Genomic DNA, 19,254 nt, shown 5'->3' with positions numbered 1-19,254 from the left:
TGAGACATAAACAACTGGAAATCAAGGGTGACGGCCTTTGAGCCGAATCATTGGCGATGCTTTCCTCCACATTCCTCGGCTCTGTATTTTTGCTCCGTCTAGTGTATATCTGTCCAGAGAAACGTTCTACTGGGGGTGGCTCAACTGGAGATAATTCAACATGCATTTGTGAGTCATTCAATTCCCTACTCAAGCCAAAGGAAGAGCAATTTGTTTGGCATGTTTCTCCTGTATTAGCAAAGAGTTCTGCGCTCATCCATGGATCATATACTTCTAATTCTCGAGGTGGCAACACTGCAGAGTCATTGACCTGAAAATTTTGTTCGTCAAAAACAACATTTCTGGAGGTCCTAATGCGTTTTGTAGTAGGCTCATAGCATCGATAACCTTTGTATTCATCTGCATACCCAACAAATCTGCACTTGACAGCCTTATCCTGAAACTTATTTCGCAGAGATGAATCAATATGTACATAACATACACAACCAAAAACACGCAGCTCATCGTAAAAGGGATGTTGCCCAAATAAAGTATAATAGGGAGATTTCCGATCCAAAAGTGTCATAGGAAGACGATTTATGATATGAACAGATGTGTGAAAAACTTCTGTCCAGAGACTAACGGGCACATTGCTATCATGTAACATGCTCATCGCACTCTCAACAATATGCCTGTGTTTCCTCTCCGCAACCCCATTTTGTTGAGGAGTATGAGGGCAAGAAACCTGTCGACTTATTCCTTTATCCCGAAGAAAGGCAAGAAATTCGTTCGATGAATACTCTCCTCCACCATCACATTGTAAATGCACAATATCACAAGCAAACTTTGTTTTGACCATCGAATGGAACTCCCGAAATATTTGAAAAACTTCATACTTGTGTTTTAAGAAATATATCCAAGTATAACGGGAATAGGAATCAATAAAGACAACATAGTAGCGACTACCAGAAAGAGAAGGAATAGGTGCAGGTCCCCAAACATCGGAACAAATAATCTCAAATGGCTTTGAAGCTCTTTTATTTACAATATGAAAAGGAAGGACATGGCTTTTGCAGAGTTCGCATGAAGAACATTTATTATTATTATCAGAAAATGAATATAAACTAGATTCTGGAAGGAGACCATCAGATACAAGATTTTCAACGAAACCTCGACTACAATGTCCCAAACGACTATGCCAAATATCTGGCTTGTTACAATGAGATGAATTAAAAACTTCCAATGAAGGAAAAAACAAAGACTCTGAAGGCGAAGACACTGAAGAATGCTTGGACGACTTCAACTGGAGGACTGGTACTGAGGGTGAAGACACTGAAGGAATCTCCTTGAAGACGTACATGTTTCCTTGTCGCTCCCCCTTAGCGAACGTCTCCTTCGTTCGTAGACCCTTAACATAAACAGAAGAGGGAGTAAATTCGACGGAAGAATTCATATCGTCAACAAGTTTAGCTACAGAAACAATGTTCTTTTTAATATTAGGAGCAAGAAGGACATTGGACAAGTGAAGTGAGGACTTTGACATAGGGATATGGGCATTGCCAGTATGACTAATGGAGTGATAAGTTCCATCTCCCGTCACTATACTACCTTTTTCAAAATAAGGCAATAAGTGAGATAACTTACCCGCATTACCCGTAACATGTGTGGCGGCACTTGAATCAACATACCATTCGCCTTGTTCATTTTGCTTGATCGACATTTGTGACAATGCTGACAACAAAAGTTGTTGCACATCTGTGGATGGCACTTTTGTGTCCACAACAATAGCTGATTTATTCTCAGTTTTGTTTATTTTTCCTCTATTCTGTAGATTGAACCAACAATCAGCTTTCACATGTCCTCTTTTGTTACATAAGAAACAAGTGGGCACTCTCCTCTGATTCCCTGTATTAAAAGTCCCTGAAATATTAGGTGTGGCAAGATACCACGTCCTCCCTGCCCGAAGCGTCCGCGGCCTCTGCCTCCTTGATGCCCTCCATTTCCTCGTCCAAAACCTACAAAAGTGTCCATGGCCAAAATTAAATGAGGACGAGCTGATTCATTTCCTTCTGCCCTTTGCTTCATAATCATCTCATGCTGGAGAAGTTTCGCTTGGAGGTCGTCAAAAGTGGGCAAGTGAGGAAGGCAAGATAAAGCTGTGGTAAACATGTCAAAATCAGGACCCAATCCATTGAGAAGTTGTTGAACTTTATCTTTATCTGCAATAGCACTTCCAACAACAGCCAATTGATCAGTAATACTCTTCAAGCGGCCTATGTATTCCATGACTGTCATGGACCCTTTCTTCAAACTTTGAAATTCATGTTTTAAGTACATAACTCGGGCTTCTGATATCTGAGAGTATGTCTGAGACAGCTTACTCCATAGATCTGCCGCAGTGCAATCATCTGAAAGAGTAACCAACACTTCTTGAGAGAGTGTTGACGTAATATAAGCAACCAAAGACTGATCCCGCTTCCTCCAAGCTGTATACTCTGGATTCTTAATGGAAATGGTAATTGTGTCACCCTTCTCATCCTTGGTTTCCTGCAAAATAAGCCGCGGTGGTATAGGAACTAAACCATCCAAATGTTCATCGAGATCCTGACTCCGTATAAAAGGAAGTATTTGCCTCTTCCAGGTCAAAAAATTAGAATGAGTAAGTTTTTCTGTAACGAGCTGACTCAAGAAATTGGCAGAGGGACCGGATGACGAATTGGATGACGAAGAGAAATCCATAGCAATGTGAAACAGTGAATAAGTTCTGTACTACCAAAAGTGTTGCACAAGGAACACTGAAACAACAATTAAGGAAACAACAATATAGGAAAGAAAACTTGTGGAATCAGAAAAAAAAAACTGGTTTGTAATAACTGCAGTCGGTTTGTGACCAGGGAGGGTGGAACCAATACAGGTCTCAAAACCAATAGAGATGCAGAATAGAGATGAGCACGCTGAAAGAAAAGAGAAGGAAAAGGTTCCACCTTTCAGAATGAAGATGAGATTTCAGATTTCAGAGAACAAGAATCAAAAACCAATAGAGATGCAGAATAGAGATGAGCACGCTGAAAGAAAAGAGAGGGAAAAGGTTCCACCTTTCAGAATGAAGATGAGGTTTCAGATTTCAGAGAACAAGAATCACAGTCCACGCTGAAGAATCACGTTGAAGACTTGTTGACGCTGGAAGTTGTTTATTTCAGATTTCAGAAAACAAGAATCACAGTCCACGCTGAAGAATCACGCTGAAGACTTATTGATGCTGAAGAATCACGCTTCAGAAAACTGTTCACGCTGGAAGAACTGGATCTGGGTTGCTGTTCACGCTGGAAGATGATCACGTGGATCTGGGTTTGTTGTTCACGCTGGAAGAAAAGTTTTCACGATCTGAATATGATCACGCAGGGGAGTTGCTGCTCACGATCTGAAGATGATCACGCAGGGGAGTTGCTGCTCACGATGAACCTGGCTGTGATACCATATCAGACTTGTTCACGGGAGATAAGAGAGAGAGAGAGAGAGAGAGAGAGAGAGAGAGAGAGAGAGAGAGAGAGAGAGAGAGAGAGAGAGAGAGAGAGAGAGCAATTCACAAAAGGCTGGGGCGGCACTACAATGCTCGACCTCCAAAACCCTAAGCATTATAAATTGAAAACATATGCATATTACAATAATGCCATTAATGAAAACCTATTTAACATGTGTACATATATAATATGCGTATGGATATGGATCCAGATCCATACGCATATGCAATGCTGTATTCTAACAAGGTTGAAGAGCTTTCATAATTTGAGTTAGAGAAAGAGCTCCATTTGTGGAAGTAGATGTACCTTCTTCCTTTTGTGGTTGGGATGTGGTTCCCACAGCCAATAATTTCTTTCATTTGGGACAAACCGGTTTGATGTGTCCCGGTATCTTGCAAAAGTGACACAATTTTGCTATAGTCCTTTCTTCCGCCTTGTCCCCCATTGGATCCTTGATTTTTAAAATGAGGAGGCTTATATGTCCTCAAGTTGTTCCCGAGCCTAGAAACGTCATTCACCCCATCACCCTCTTCTTGATTTGTGGGCATTTCCAGAACACTTGGACTTTGCTTGCTAATGCCCATACGAGTTTCTTCTCCACATAATTTTGTAATGACGTCTTCTAGAGAGGGAGAGGTGAAGGAGGATAGAAGAGAAGATCTAATATGCTCAAACTCGGGCCTTAGCCCATTCAAAAAATTAAAAAATCGATCTTTTTCTAATTGTTTATGACGAAGATCTATGGCCTCTCTACTCCACTTTGGTTTGAGCATAGCAAGCTCATCCCAAATGGAAGAGAGTTCGGCAAAATACTCCCTTATAGTCATTTTCCCTTGGAAAAGCGTTAACACTCTCTTTTGGAGATAATACTTATGGGACAAGTCCCTAGAAGTGTACATCTTTTCAAGGTACTCCCATGCTTGAGATGCCTTTTTGAAATTTATAATATTGGTATTGATTCTTGTCTCAACGGAGGATAAGATCCATGACAAGATTTGCAAGTTCTTCATTTTCCACTCGTTTTTTGCTATATTCTTCAAGAGCCTTGGTCCGTTCATCTCCCTCACGAATTTTTATTTACCCTTTTCAACCAAAGTGATTTTAGGCTCCGGTTTCAGAATTGAGCCTTGAACGTAACCCCAAAAGTCTTTTCCTTTAATATGTGCTTCCATGTTTTCGGCCCATACGTGATAATTGGAGGCATTAAGCTTAAACCCAAGAGAGAAATGAGAGTCTTTTTCACCCATAAGAGAGGAAAGATGCGAAAAAAGAATACGTACAACAATAAGATTTTAAATCTTGTTGTAGTAATCTTCTAAAATATTGGACGGAGGAGAGTCTTCATGCCAGTCACCAAAAAGTTGAAAGCACACTTTTCGAGGCACTTGATTGTGAAGAACAACACAAATTTCTTTCTCCAAACGACCTTGCTCTGATACCATGTGAAAATCTCTATAAAAAGAGACTTTGTGTATAAACACAATGCTAGAAATATGAAGTGTGCACAAAGGCACAAAGGAGAACTCTCACAAGTGCACAAAGGCACATATACACATGCACAAGGGCATAAAAAACATGAACTTCACTATATTGGGTCCCAAATGGGGCTTTACAAAAGATTGGAAAAAACTAAAGGGATCACCCCTATTTATAATACCTTGGAGACATGGGGGGCTCCAATACACACGTTGGAGCCCCTCTAACGGTTAGAAATCTAACCGTTGGAGGGGGCTCCAACATGTGCATTGCGGCTCCCTCATGTCACATCAAATCAAAGATTCAAAAGTAAAAAATAAAAAACAAAAAAACAAAATACAACAAAAGAAAAATAAAAAAATGTACAACCACATTCTCAAGTGAGAATATGCGTAAAATATGTGAATTTACATAAATACCCTTATCAGGTTTGATATATATATATATATATATATATATATATATATATATATATATATATATATATATATATATATATATCATGGACCAAACTTTTAGGCCACATAGGAAAAGTTTTGGTAGTCTATTTCGATGATATACTCATCTATAGTAAGAATGAGCATGAACATGTACATCATTTGAGGTTTGTCTGTGACATGATCAGGTAAGAGCAATTCTATGCATCATTTGATAAATGCATGTTCTTAACTATTGAGGTTTTGTTCCTAGGATTTGTTGTGTCCTGGAAGGATATTTTTGTCGACCGTTCTAAGGTAGAGTCCATTATAGATTGGCTAGTGCCAAACTCTATTACTGATGTTAGGAGTTTTCATGGGTTAACATCGTTTTATAGGAGGTTCATACCACATTTTAGTAGCATTGCTGCTCCATTGACCGATTGCATAAAGGGAAAAACTTTTCAGCATAACCCTTAAGCCCAAAAGTCTATTGAGTTATTGAGAGCTCAATTATGTTCTACTTTTGTTTTAGCTTTGCCGAGTTTTGAGCTTACATTTGAGTTGTCTTGTGATGCATTAAATGTTGGTGTAGGTGTTGACTTGAGTCTAGAAGGCAAACCCATTGCCTACTTTAGTGAGAAACTTAATGAAGCCAAACTGAAATACATGATAAGGAGTTCTATGCCATTGTTAGAGCTCTAGTGCATTGGAGACATCACGTCATATATAAGGAATTCATTTTGTATATTGATCATGAAGCATTCAAATACATAAATGGTCAACATAAATTGAATGCGCTTAGAGCTAAATAGGTAGAATATTTGCAAGAGGTCAATTTTGTTTTGAATCACAAAGATGGAAAAGATTGATGCTTTAAGTAAGAAAAGGTCTTTTCTTTCTACCATGAAAATGTTTGTGTAGGGTTTTGAAGAGTGTATCTTTTTATTCTAGTGATGGTTATTTTTCTAAAATTGTTAGTGACATAAATGAAGCAAAGCATGATGAATTTTGCATATAAGATTGTTCCCTTAGAGTTAGGCTTATTTCAGATTTGCATAATGAAGGTGACTTTGGTAGAGATAAAACTATGCAATTAGTTTCTTCAACATATTTTTTGCCACACATGAGAAAATATGTGACTAGATTTGTAGAGAAATGTGATACTTGTCACATAGCTAAGGGTAGTGTTACAAATGCAGGATTATATTTATCCTTAGCAATTTCAGAAAAAAGTTGGTAGGATATAACTATGGATTTGTCCCAGGGTTACATAAAACATCACATGTTAAATTATATTTTTGTTATGGTCGATAGGTACACAAAAATGATTAGGTTCATGTAGAAAAACTATAGATGCTTCACACATTAAATTTATTTTTCAAAGAAGTCTGTAAGCTACATGGTATTCCTAAAACCATAACTTCGAATAGTTATGTTAAGTTTGTAGGTCATTTTTGAAGGCAATTGTAAAAGAAATTAGCTACATCATTGCATTTTAGTATTGTTCATAATCTATAAACTGATTGCGAAACTGAAGTTGTGAATAGATCTTTAGGTAACCTACTAAGAGCTTTATTAGGCGATAAATCTAAGTCATGACCCTAGATACTTACCCAAGTTGAGTCTGCTTATCATAACTCTGTTAATAGATCCACTGGTTTTAGTCCTTTTACTATTTTGTACGGATCTAATCTGTGTATTCACCTGCGGATTAGGCTTTAATTCCTGTTGTTGGTCCTATTTTGAATAATTGTCCAAGATTGTGTTTTCTTTTTGCATGATATTCACGATCAAGCATTGGTAAGTACAAGACTAGTTATGCTAAAAAGTAATCTTCAAAACTAGTGATCTTGTTTGGGTTAGTTTGACTAAGGAACGAATGCCTAATAACATGCATGAAAAATTAGCACATAAGCGTATTGGTGCTTGTGAAATTACTAATGTTATCAATGATAATGTTTACACGGTTAAACTGCCAGATCATTTCAAGACTTTTGATGTCTTCATTGATAAGCATTTGAAAAAGTACCGTGGAGGAACGCTTGAGGAAGACCAGACTCTAAGGACAAAGCCTTTCGAACTTGGGAAGGATGATGCAGTGCATCCTGATCATCCCGGGTGGAGGATGATCTAGATGCTCTGCATCATCCCCCTAGGTTTGAAAGGCTTCGTTTTCGGAGCCTGGTCTTTCTCAAGCATTCCTCCATGGTACTTTTCCAAATGCTTGACATTGAAGACATCAAAAGTCTTGAAATGACTTGACAATTTAACCCGGTAAGCATTATCATCGATAACATTAGTAATTTTATAATGACCAATACACCTATGTGCTAATTTTTCGTGCATGTCATTAAGCATTCATTCCTTAGGCAAAGTAACCCAAACGAGATCACCAATTTTGAAGATTACCTTTAGGTGCTTGAGTTTCACAAGGTTGGTTCCCAAACACACCTGCACCTTGGATTCTAACGGCAAAGCGGTTTGAGTTTTAAAACAAGTCGTAGAATTTTAAAATAAATTTCAGATTCGATGTGAAGAGCGAATCTGTTCGCATGCACGTCGCCTATTATATACACACACACACACACACACACACACACCCTACATCAAAAGAACACTCCAATATTCCGCTCTCCAACTTCCATCGAATTGAAATATCACAAATAAACTTGGCACTTCGATAATCGGTGCTGAATAGGAAAACAAATCACCACAACGTTAATCAACACACAACAACAGGAAGTTCAGATCTTGCCAAGTCAGTCCCAACAGGGTTGGACTTAGCGAGCAGTTGATAGGAAATCTTAAATCTGATTTTGCGAGCGGACGCAGCAGACCAATGACAAGAATGTCGACAGTGATACCATTCAGCTGGGCATCTTTGCAGGCTCGAACCAACTGGATTCAGTGGGCCTGATTGTATAGCAGGCCAAGGAGTTGGCACAGGCAGCTCAATTAGATTGTGTTACGAACATGCACGAAAACCAGAAAAAAAGGGGAGACGCTATCAGCGTGCTTTCTCTTTCCCAGCGATTTTTAGGATGTCACACAACGAGAAACAAATTCAGAGAAATTTATATAATTTTTTTTTGTAAATCTCTAACAGTTAACCATGATTCTGAGGGGATTTAATATCAGCAAACACTCTAGTTAACAAGATTCAACTTATACACATACAACAACATTCAAAATAACTTGAGCACAATCCTACAACAATGCTTCAGCAATGTGAAGTTTCGCAAAAACCTAAGAAATCTCAACACTTTCATATAATAATCGCCGTCAATCTGTAGCAGCCAATCAAAACTACGAGCAGCTCTATAATAAACTACAAACAAATTATGGGGATATAAAATACAAGCATTCAAGGCTGCAGAAAAGTGTCTTGTATCAGTGAGAGATCTTCAGGCTCGCTCAACAACTTCCACATCTCAGCTGGACAGCTGAACAACAGTCCGGAATGGGGAAACAATGATTTTGATGAACAATGTCTTCGGATCTTGACATGTGCAGCAGGTGTTCGCGCACAACTCTAGCTGACTGGACTGGGGGTCACACCCAACCCCGCAAGATGTCACTTGGCACCTTCTCAAGCTCTCATACACGATGCAGCCACAACAAGTTCCACAGGATGTTCAAGATTGCCACACACAACATGAACAACTTCACTAGTTCACCGATTCGTCACAAGGTCCAAAAGCTTCGCAAGATTTTACGTTTTCTCCATGAATTCAGAGGTTCAACAAAAGACCCCATTCACGTTTTTTTGGGGAGTCTTTAATGGGGCTGGAAGAGGATGTGGCTCTCATTGGTCTCTTGGGAGGCCACCTTCCGTGAGGCCAATGAGGGGGCAGCCTTTGAAAGTTGTCTTACTCTCCTTTTGGCTGGTTAATGGAGAGCCACCAGAGAGAGAGAGAGAGAGAGAGAGAGAGAGAGAGAGAGAGAGAGAGAGAGAGAGAGAGAGAGAGAGAGAGAGAGAGTAAAGCTCCATATGGGTGACACTTCTAAAAGAACCAATGGGCTTGAGATGTGGTGGTTGATTCATAGTGGGTCACTTAGTGATCACCTCACTCAAGGCCCAATCACAAGCATCCGTATGACATGGAGGCATTTATAAAAAAATGGATCCAGATCTAGATCTAAAATAAAAAATCTACCAAATAAACCTACTACACCCTCTAGTGCCACAAACAGCTCTCACAGGGCACTAGAACTATCCGGATCCGTAAGAATACCAATGTCTTTTGTGTAGTTTCAAAAAACACAAAAATGAAACCAAAAAATAAAAATGGATTTTTTAAGATGTATTTGACAGATATCTCAGAAAATCAATAGATGTATAATGATGAAACTACCCTTGAGATCCGTTTGGACCTAAATGAGTCATTTATCTTGGATCTTCTTGAGTATGTTTTCTCGTATCGGGTTGTCAATGGTGGATCGTCCTCCAGCTCCTCGCATATGTTGGGATGATCGAGATGCTCAGCATCAGCATCTATGGCATCAGTTTGAGTGAGAAAGAGGTTGTTAATGAGTGCACATTAGTACAAACTTTAATTGGTGTACACCTGCCAATCACACCATGGATTGAGTTCTTACTCCTTTGGGTTTGTCCACCCGTTAAAGCTCCTGGTGTAATCCTAAGCTCATAAAAGGAAAGGTTTTCTGGATCAAGATTTTGTTGTGCAGATCATATGGAAAAATCTTTCAGCTTACAGCGAGACATGTTGGATCCACTGGTTTTACATCCTAGGTTATTCTCAAAAAGTGTGTTTGGTATGCAAAATAGAATGCATACTCCTGGAGATAGTGTTGATGTACCAAATTTAATCTGTCTTGTATCTGGGCCTTTTTGTGTGTTGGCACATATTCTTGGCTTTCAATTGAGCAATTTGGATAAGGTTGACCTTTTTACAAAAATTAGTAATTGGATGGCTAATCCATGATGACAAAACATGTTCTATGTTTGCATTTTAAATGTTCACATGGTGATTGGCAAGTTGGTTGTTGATTTGGATGGTCTATTTCAGTGCTTGCTTTTGATGCTGCGGATTATTTCTATTGTTGCTAAGAGTACTAGTTAGCTGGTTAATTTTCTCCTCGACATTTCCCTCAAAAAAAAAGAAAAAAGAAAAATCTCCTGGACAATTTTTATGCCATTTTGATTTGTTAATTATGTTCCATACATTCTTCATTACTTGGTTGAAGCCTTTCTCCGTCCCAAAATCAAGTGTAAATATTGTGGTTTCATCTGTCTGATCAGGGGTAGAGGTGGTGGAGACCGAAGGAGAGATAATTATAGAGATGGTGGTGGTGGAGGGCCTGATAGGCACCAGCATGGTGGACAGCGTTCTCGGCCTTACTAAAACATCTAAGCACTTATTCATGTGTACTAAGAAAGTTTGTCTTATTTCATGTTCAAGTTGTACTTAAGGTAGGTTGGGCACATCAATCAGAGCAAACCGACTTCCTTTTCATTTTGGAGGGGCTTTAGCTTGAGATTAATGGGCTATGTGTGGATATTTTTTTAGAGGCAAGTGGATTACCTCGAATGTGCTGCTTAGGTTGAGAATTGAGATATTCAGGTGAGTGCTGATTTTTTAAGTATATTGCGTATGTGTGTTGTGTTTATGTATGGACATGCCTGCTGTGTTTTCTTGCATTTTGCATGCATGCATTCATGTTGCTTATCTTTGTTTAACTAATCTGTGCATGCCAACTTTGAACATCTAGGAGCTCCCAATGATGTTTTTGACAATGTGAAACATCAATTTTGTTGTATGGATCGTTAGTAACAGAGGATGAGGAGGATGAATGCCTAAACTAGTATACACCACGAGCTACCACCATCTTCTGCGAGGAGACAAACTTATAACACATCTAGGAGCTTCAAAAGATGTTTGACAATGTGAGACTTCAATTTGTTGTATGGGGTCGTTAGTAAACAGAGGATGGGAAGGCGGATGAATGCCTGATAAACTAATATACTAGCCACCACTATCATCATCTATGAGGAGAACGTTAAAAAATTAATTTTGGTCTGGATTCCTGGCTAGTGTTGGCTGAGGAACCCGTCTCTGACTCTGCAACAAATTCAACAGTAGTTTTTCAAACAAAGAGGGGCAGGAAGGGGTTGGCATTGGTCTTTTTACCCTTTGTGTGTTTGGCCAACGTTATGTTGTAACCTGCTTGCTCATCTGTGGCTCATTAGCATATTTCTATTATCCTTTTTTCAAATCTTAGCTTTCTTAGGTGTTGGTTCTGGATATGCTTAAGGTGACGCCAAGAGGTGGCTCCTTATTCATCAGCTCTATCCATAACATGCTAACCTTCCAACCTCCTTATATCTGATTGGTATTTCTTTGGAGATAATGTGATTTATATGGACACAAAATACTGGGTAGATCTAGGTTCAAGCTGCTTGTCTACGATTGGGAAATGGGATGTGGAAGACTGGAAACTACTTGGTGCTGTTTTTTCACAACCTTTTTTATGCTTGGATGTGTAACAGTTTGTAGATATGATGTTTTTGGCGTTTGATTGTGTAACAATTGCCAGAGCTGCAATGTTTTGAGGAGCTCACTGATGTGGGAGTGGAGGTAGGATTCAGATTCGTTATGAATGGATTTCTCTAGACATTTGATTTGGAAAATGGACCCACACAAGTTTTTCTCGTTTACTGCACTTGGTAAGGAAGGCTAAATGACATTGAATTTTGCTTCTGGATTTGATTCCTCGTGCTGCTGGAAAGTGCCATTGTAGTGTTCTGCTTCCATGGTAAAAGATGTTTGGACCCACCAATTTATCGAAAAATAGATAAATTTTATAAGTTGGATTTTACTAGTTCATGTTCTCAATTTATCCTTCTGCTGGATAAGTTTAGGATATACGGAACTCTTTATTTTCTGGGAGCATTGAATTGGAGGTGTCATGCGGTTTCCCCATCACCCTTTGATTGTTTGGAAGCCTTGAGTCAGAAGTGTGTTGTGGTTTCCGCGGTGCTTTCATGTGCTCTGCTGTTTGGGGTCAGTGGTGTTGCCAAGCCATTGTATTAGGGATGGAGTTATTCACCACTTTTCAACACCATTGTCCAGAGAATGTTTTTGGCAACTCCATCATCTACACCACATTTTAGCAGTGCATGGAGATAGCGGTGTTTCCACCTCATGCAAGGCTGCCAAACAGAGTATTCTTTGGAGCTGTGGTGTCCCCAGATGAAATGGGCATCTTAACGCCACATTTTGGCACCATTCATGAGAGGGTGTTTTTGGCATCTTCATCTCTAACACCACATTTTGTCCAACACCATATTTTGGTGGTGTTGTATTTTGTCAAAATCATATTTGACAAAAAATGAAAATAAAGTTTCATTTCTTTTGCAAGGAGCTTTGAGTTGGAGGTGCATGGTGGCTTTCCCAACACTGCTGTTTAAGAGCAGTGCGTTGTGATTTCTCCAATACTTGTAGTTTGGGAGTGATGTTGCCAAAACACTGGTTTAGTGATGGAATTGGCAGCTGAACACCACGTTTATAACACCTTTTCTTAGAGGATTGCCAACTCCATTCCCTACAACATATTTTGGCAGCGTTGTGTGAAAAACTATATTTGACGTGTGTGGTCTTTCCAGACGCTGTTTACTGTTTGGCAATAGTGCATTAGTTGACCTCTTGTGTTCGGGTTTCGCTGGTGTTTCCAAAACACTATAGGTGGTTGAGTTGGTAACTCCACACCACATTGCAACACCTACAAGAGGATGTTTTTAGAAACTCCCTAACATTGCACTGTGGTAACATCATATTTAGTCAATGACAGTATAACATGGAAAGGTTGTTTCCCTCTCAATTCTCCGGCTTTCAAATAGGGCCTTAAGGGCAGCAATTTGAAGAAAAATAATGAATGGAATGCATTGCTAGCATACTGGAAACGTATGGGTTAAGCCTAGTCTAAGGTGTATTGATGTTAAGCTTCTGCTTAAAATCAATCTTTTGATTAGTTTTTTGGTGCAAAAGACATGTATATCATTAAAAACCTGTTTAGTTTTTTTAGTTCAAGTCAACTTTAAAATCCTACTAAAATGGCTGCATGTATAAACAAATTTGAGATGATGCATTATTTTATATTGGTTTAAGTGGAAGAGAATCTACGATTTGATCTGTTTCTAGTATCGGTTTGGGCTGAAACCAAATATGTGGTGTATAGAATGTCACCTATCAAATGGCGTTCTCCTTGATGCATTTTGTTTTCTGGTAAGTAGCTTAAAAAGGATGCATATAAACTAAATTATAGGTTTCAACGATTTTGTTCACCTTTTTACTCACTTCCATTGTCACTTCGTGTGCTTCTTAGGCACTTCATTATTCATGTATAGAGGCATTTCTTAAATACTCATTTCATGCATCGCTTCTCGTATTCGCTTCTTCATTAGGTGACTGGTTGGCAGCAGGTTGTGCGTCTTACAAGGTTGCACGGCTTGTGGATTTGTCAAAAAATGCTTAGCAATTGCTGTTTTTCTTAAGCCCCAAGGGGGTTTGGCATAGTGGGGTGGGGCCTTGGCTGCTAGATGGGCAGTTAAGGTTTGATTCTCATGGGCGTCACCCCTCACCGCAAGCCACTGTTTAGCACAGGCCCTGAGAGCAGGGGTTCTTGGAGTTTTACTTTGCCACAACGACTGTAGGTATGGCAGGCTGAGCCAGTGCAACCAGGTCTTGGTGCCGGGTGCGGTTTCCTCGGGTTAGAAATCCAAAAACAAAGTGCTGCTTTTCTAAAGGTGCTTGTTCAATGGAAGTAATATAATTAGTGAGCAAAAACATGCTTGATTTCATCCAGCTTTATTCAGGGTGGGTGGTATTAACTATAAAGACATAAATTTTCCCTTTTTGAGTAATCATATGGAATCTGGGATATAGATTGACACATTGTATAATACTTTTTAACTGCATTTTCATAATAACAAGCATTTTCATTTTAGATTAAGGTTTGAATTAGATGTATCGACCTTCTGATTGGCCTTGATTCTGTACATGGTAAACAATAAGAAAGTCTGGACTATGGAAGTGATGAACCATGTTACCAACAAATAAAAGGAGCAGTCAAACCTTGGGTTCTGGAATCGATTGAATTCTTGAGGTGGCGTTTGATTGCGTGGACTCGTGGAATGCCTGGAACACTCGGGCACCTTTTGGTGCCTTGCAGTGTTTCACCCTCCCCCTGGAGCAGTGCTGTGCGGAATACTAGGGATAAAAACCAACAAAAAAAAAAGAATGGAACATCTGGGACAAAAACTCGATTTGTACAAGACACCTTTGCACTCGGCCAGAATTGTCCAGACATAACTGTTCTACACAGTCCTATCCTTGCAATCAAACACACCCTGTCAGATCATTTAATGCAAACTATGTTCTGTATGGATTCAGGCCCAAGAAAGCTCCTGAACATAGACCCTAGATGCTTTTGGGGTTGAGACCCAGCTGAGATCTCCCAGTCTTAAACTTGCAGTCCTACTTAGCCAATGGGTTGTGTTCGTGCTTAGTGTTCAGTACTTGGGTAATTCTATTAATTGAGCCTTGTTGCTGCATACCTTTTCAGGAGTAAAACTCAGTTTATTTGCATCCCCAAATTGAAGCCTTGAAATCTGATGATATTTGAAGCCATCAGCTCTAAGCTTGCTTATCTCTTACTCTACACCTCTTTTGTTTACTTCTAAGACCTTTACTATGTGTGAGGGTTCAACTTCAACTTCAGATGTTGTAGAATCTAATCTTGTGATCGGATCAATGCCATTCATTAGATCCAGATTCATTCAATTAATTACCTCAGGAGCAATGCAAAAATTAGCTTAGATTGATCAGATTTTTGTTTGATTTGGACTTCAAGACCCCAAGCCTCAATTACAGCTGCGGTTATCTGAATTTCTGAATCAAACTTGTGCGGTTGACATCCTTGAGGCCTATGGAAGAAATCAAAAGGCAACATTGGCAAGGGTGTCTGTGCAATAATCGGTCACAGCTGCACGTTGTTTAGGAGACATGCTGTCACAAGAACATGGGTAAAAGGACACGAGACACGCCATTTTTGTGCATTTTTCTATTAAAAATAGTATACAAACGGACACAACACGAGGGCAAGTTGAAGAATCCCTGTGACGTAGGAGACACGGGATGACACTCAGACAAAGGATCCAAAGGAGCCAAGATTGAGCAGTTCTGGCACGACTCGTTAAGGGTACACCTTATGAACGGAGCTTTACAAGCCAATCACAAGTTGGCTGGTTTTGTAAAAAAAGTTATTTTTAAAAGTTCTTTTAAAGCTTGATAATCTATAAACTATATGTATAGTGCATAGTGTATAAATAATACATGTATAAAACATATTTTATATACATATTATATGTGTACAATATATAATATATAAAATGAGCTGAGCCGAGCTTGCCATCTTCCTGCTCAGCTGGCTGAGCTCAATTCTCAAGCTGAACCAAACTTCTCACGAGCAGAGCCGAGTTGAACAAGGAGCTGCTGATCCCTAGTCATAGTTTTGATAAAAATTACATACTCGTGTCTCGTGTCTCGTGTCTCGTATCCGTATCAGTATCCGTATCAGTATCCGTATCCGTATACATAGAAATGTAAATTGGTGGTGTGTAGGTTATGCCTTTTCTCGTAAACGAAGTGAAAGGTAAAGTTAAATAACAAAGAAAGGAGTAATTCTTTGCATGCAGAAGGGTAGAAGGAAGAGCTTGTGGCTGCCCACTAACCCAGGGGGTCAACAGCCTTCCCCATTAAAAGAAAAACCAACACCACCCCCAAATTTGTAGTCCACACCCTCTCTCTAAATTCCCTCCCTCTCCTCTCTCTAAATTCCCTCCATTCTCTCTCTCCGGTGGCAGGTGTCTCTTTAGACCGTTTCAATTTCCTCCATTCTCTCTCCTTAAATCACTCCCCACCATTTCCCATCACCATTCCTTCCATTACCCATCACCATCATTCCTTTCTCTCTCTCTCTCTCATGGCCATCTTTCCTTCCTGTTCTGTGCTAAGGTAGAGACTGAAAGAAAGGAGCAATCCCCACTACCACCGTCACCACCCCAAATGGACTCGTCGGAGAAATCCTCCCCGACTGCTCACGGCGACGATCACGACGACCACCACCACCAGAAATCGCCGCTTCGATCCGCGTCGTTCAATGGCGACAACGTCGACCCCGAAGCGGAGAAACACCAACGCAACGACGACGACGACGACAGAGGGAACGAGAGGCACGAAAGGGAAGATGGGCGCCTCGATCTCGTCTCGGGGGAGCTCGACGCGCTCCTCCCCGGCCTTCCCTCGGCCGGAAACCCCGATATCCCGGAATGCGTCAAGCAGTTCGTCGATTGCCTCGCCGGAAAGATGACGAGGTACGAGTCCGGCGCCGAGAAGATAGATTGGCGCCGCGATTCCGGCGCCTTCCTCGTCCTCGTGGCGCGCATCCGCTCCATGGTTCAGGCACTCCCCTCCCCGGAATCGGGCGGCTCTCCGGTCTCCGGAAAAGTGGCGGCCCTCCTTCAGCGAGCGATGTCGTTCCTCGAGGAGGAATTCCGGTCGATCCTCGAAGAACCATCTAATTCCGGCAACGGGGACCGAGAATCCGTCGATCTCCCGGCTACCAACTCCGTCAACGCCAATGCCGACGATAGCTGGTCGATCCCCGCCACGGACCTCGCCGACTCGGTCCCTTCCGATCCGTATTCACCCGAGACGGTGGCGATTCTCGCCAAGATATCGAAGATAATGATCGAGTCGGGATACGAGACGGAATGCTGCCAGGTCTACAGCATCTCCCGCAAGGCCTTTCTGGAGGAAGCCATCTCGGAGAAGATGGGTCTCGAGCGAATCGGTATAGACGAGGTGCAGAAAATGCAGTGGGACGCCCTAGAATCGGAAATCGTCAAGTGGGTCAGAGCCTTCCGCCGCTGTCTCGGCATCTACCTCTCCGGGGAGCGCCGTCTCTGCGACTCGGTCTTCTCCGAGTCTCCCCAGGTGTCTCAGTCCCTCTTCGCCAACCTCGCCCGGGGCGTCGTGATCCACCTCCTCAACTTCGCCGAGGCCGTCGCCATGACCCGCCGGAGCACTGAGCGCCTCTTCAAGTTCCTCGACATGTACGAGGCGTTCCGGGAAGCCCGGCCGCTCGTCGACGAGCTCTTCGCTGGAGACCCGTGTTCAGAGATCCGATTCGAGATAGACTCAGTGAGATCGCAGATCCGGGAGGCCGTCGTCGGCATCTTCACCGAGCTGGAGACCTCCATACGCGGAGACTCGGCCAAGACGCCCGTACCGGGTGGGGCGGTTCATCCGCTGACCCGGTACGTCATGAACTACCTGAAGCTGGCCTGCGAGTACAAGGAGACACTGGAGCATGCTTTCGAGGCGTGCCGGCCGAGACGAGACGGCAGCGGGGACGAGTCTAAGTCGGCTCTCTCACTGCAAATTGTGGTTGTGATGGAGTTGCTTGACACCAACCTAGAGGCCAAATCTAAACTGTATAAAGACCTGGCATTGAGCTTGATATTCTTGATGAATAATTGGAGGTATATAGTGCAGAAGGTGAAGGGTTCAGAAATATATAGTTTGCTTGGTGATGATTGGTACAGGAAGAGGTCCTCTGATCTGAGGCAGTACCACAAGAACTATCAAAGGGAGACTTGGGGGAAGGTTTTGGGGTGTCTTAGAGATGAAGGGTTACATAGTGGTGGTGGTGGTAAAGGTGGTGCAGGAACTGTTTCAAAGGTGGCACTAAAGGAGAGATTCAAAACATTCAATGCAATGTTTGAGGAGATACGCAAGACTCAATCTTCTTGGGTTGTGAGTGATGAGCAGCTGCAGTCAGAGCTCAGGGTGTCCATATCTTCTGTGGTGATACCTGCCTACAGGTCATTCTTGGGGAGATTCAGACAGTACCTTGATGCTGGGAGGCAGAGTGATAAATACATAAAGTATGGGCCTGAGGATTTGGAGACTCTCATTGATGAGTTGTTTGAAGGCACACCTGCGTCCATGACCAAGAGGAAGGGGTAATGATGGTAGTATCCGTGATTGAAACATGATGGTGCTGGTGATGATCTTAGAGAGAGAAAATGTTTGAGGTTTTGAGGTTAAACTTTTCAAATTTCGGTTCACTACTTTTTTACAACATGGTTCTAATTTTTTTGGCATAATATGTACGTAAATGTTTTGTATTGCATGATTCATTTACATATTTTTGTTAATTTAATCTCGGTCACATGAAAATGTACATATATACTGGAGACAACTCGGATATCCTTGGTATAGCACGAGATTTTTGTAAGGCTATGATAGGGAGAGATACCATCGCACATGATATAAATGATCCCTTTTTGTCAGGTCCCTGTTAGTACCTTTGTAAAATATTTTAGTTGCGGTTGTTTTTGGCTTTAATGTGAACTTTTCTAAATATGTTTGGTATTTGCCTATTTACTGTAAACTATGCTTTACTATGCTCCAGGTTACTTGATTTAACGAAACTCAAATATATATTTGTTTAGATAGTCCAAGGCAAAAACTCCTCATCATGACCCCACATTGGCTTGCCTCTGGTTGGTAAAACCCTTGAGGTCCTTCCTGCTCACCAGAGAGTACACCCAGCTTGGACCGTGTGGCAAGGGGCACCATCTGTGGGTTTCGAACTTGTGATGTCCCATTAACTTGGTAACATTCACATGTCGCCCCTACCAGGTGAGTGAAACCCTTGGGGTTGAAACTCAAATATTTTATTATCAAGCTTTAGTTCAATATTTTCTCTATCTAACATGCGCATACGATCATAAAAAAAACCTATTCTACTCTATGTTCTGATGAAAACTA

At 41.1% G+C, this 19,254-nt stretch overlaps 1 protein-coding gene and 1 pseudogene across 3 annotated transcripts in view; both read left to right on the top strand.

Moving 5' to 3' along the window:
* LOC149843940 (transcription initiation factor TFIID subunit 15b-like) overlaps positions 1-11,036 on the top strand; it is a 42,623-nt gene extending 31,587 nt beyond the window's left edge. Inside the window, exons 6-7 of one of the 2 annotated variants that reach the window (XR_016430941.1) lie at positions 10,659-10,829; positions 10,927-11,036. Coding sequence is in view for 1 of the 2 variants with exons in the window: in XM_090000179.1 (XP_089856305.1) it covers positions 10,659-10,761 (103 nt within the window). In the remaining variant the exon portion in view is untranslated. Of the gene's footprint in view, positions 1-10,658 lie in introns of both variants that reach the window. The other variant, XM_090000179.1, reaches the window with a different exon arrangement.
* A 5,176-nt stretch (positions 11,037-16,212) lies between these two features.
* On the top strand, positions 16,213-18,628 carry LOC149843939 (exocyst complex component EXO70C2 pseudogene; annotated as a pseudogene). The gene has a single exon (XR_016431175.1). The product of XR_016431175.1 is annotated as an exocyst complex component EXO70C2 pseudogene (transcript).
* The last annotated feature ends 626 nt before the right edge of the window (positions 18,629-19,254 follow it).

This window comes from Nuphar pumila, chromosome 3, assembly GCF_984573655.1.
Source record: "Nuphar pumila chromosome 3, dmNupPumi1.hap1.1, whole genome shotgun sequence".
NCBI lineage: Eukaryota > Viridiplantae > Streptophyta > Magnoliopsida > Nymphaeales > Nymphaeaceae > Nuphar > Nuphar pumila.
This window is presented reverse-complemented; position numbering and strand designations above follow the sequence as displayed.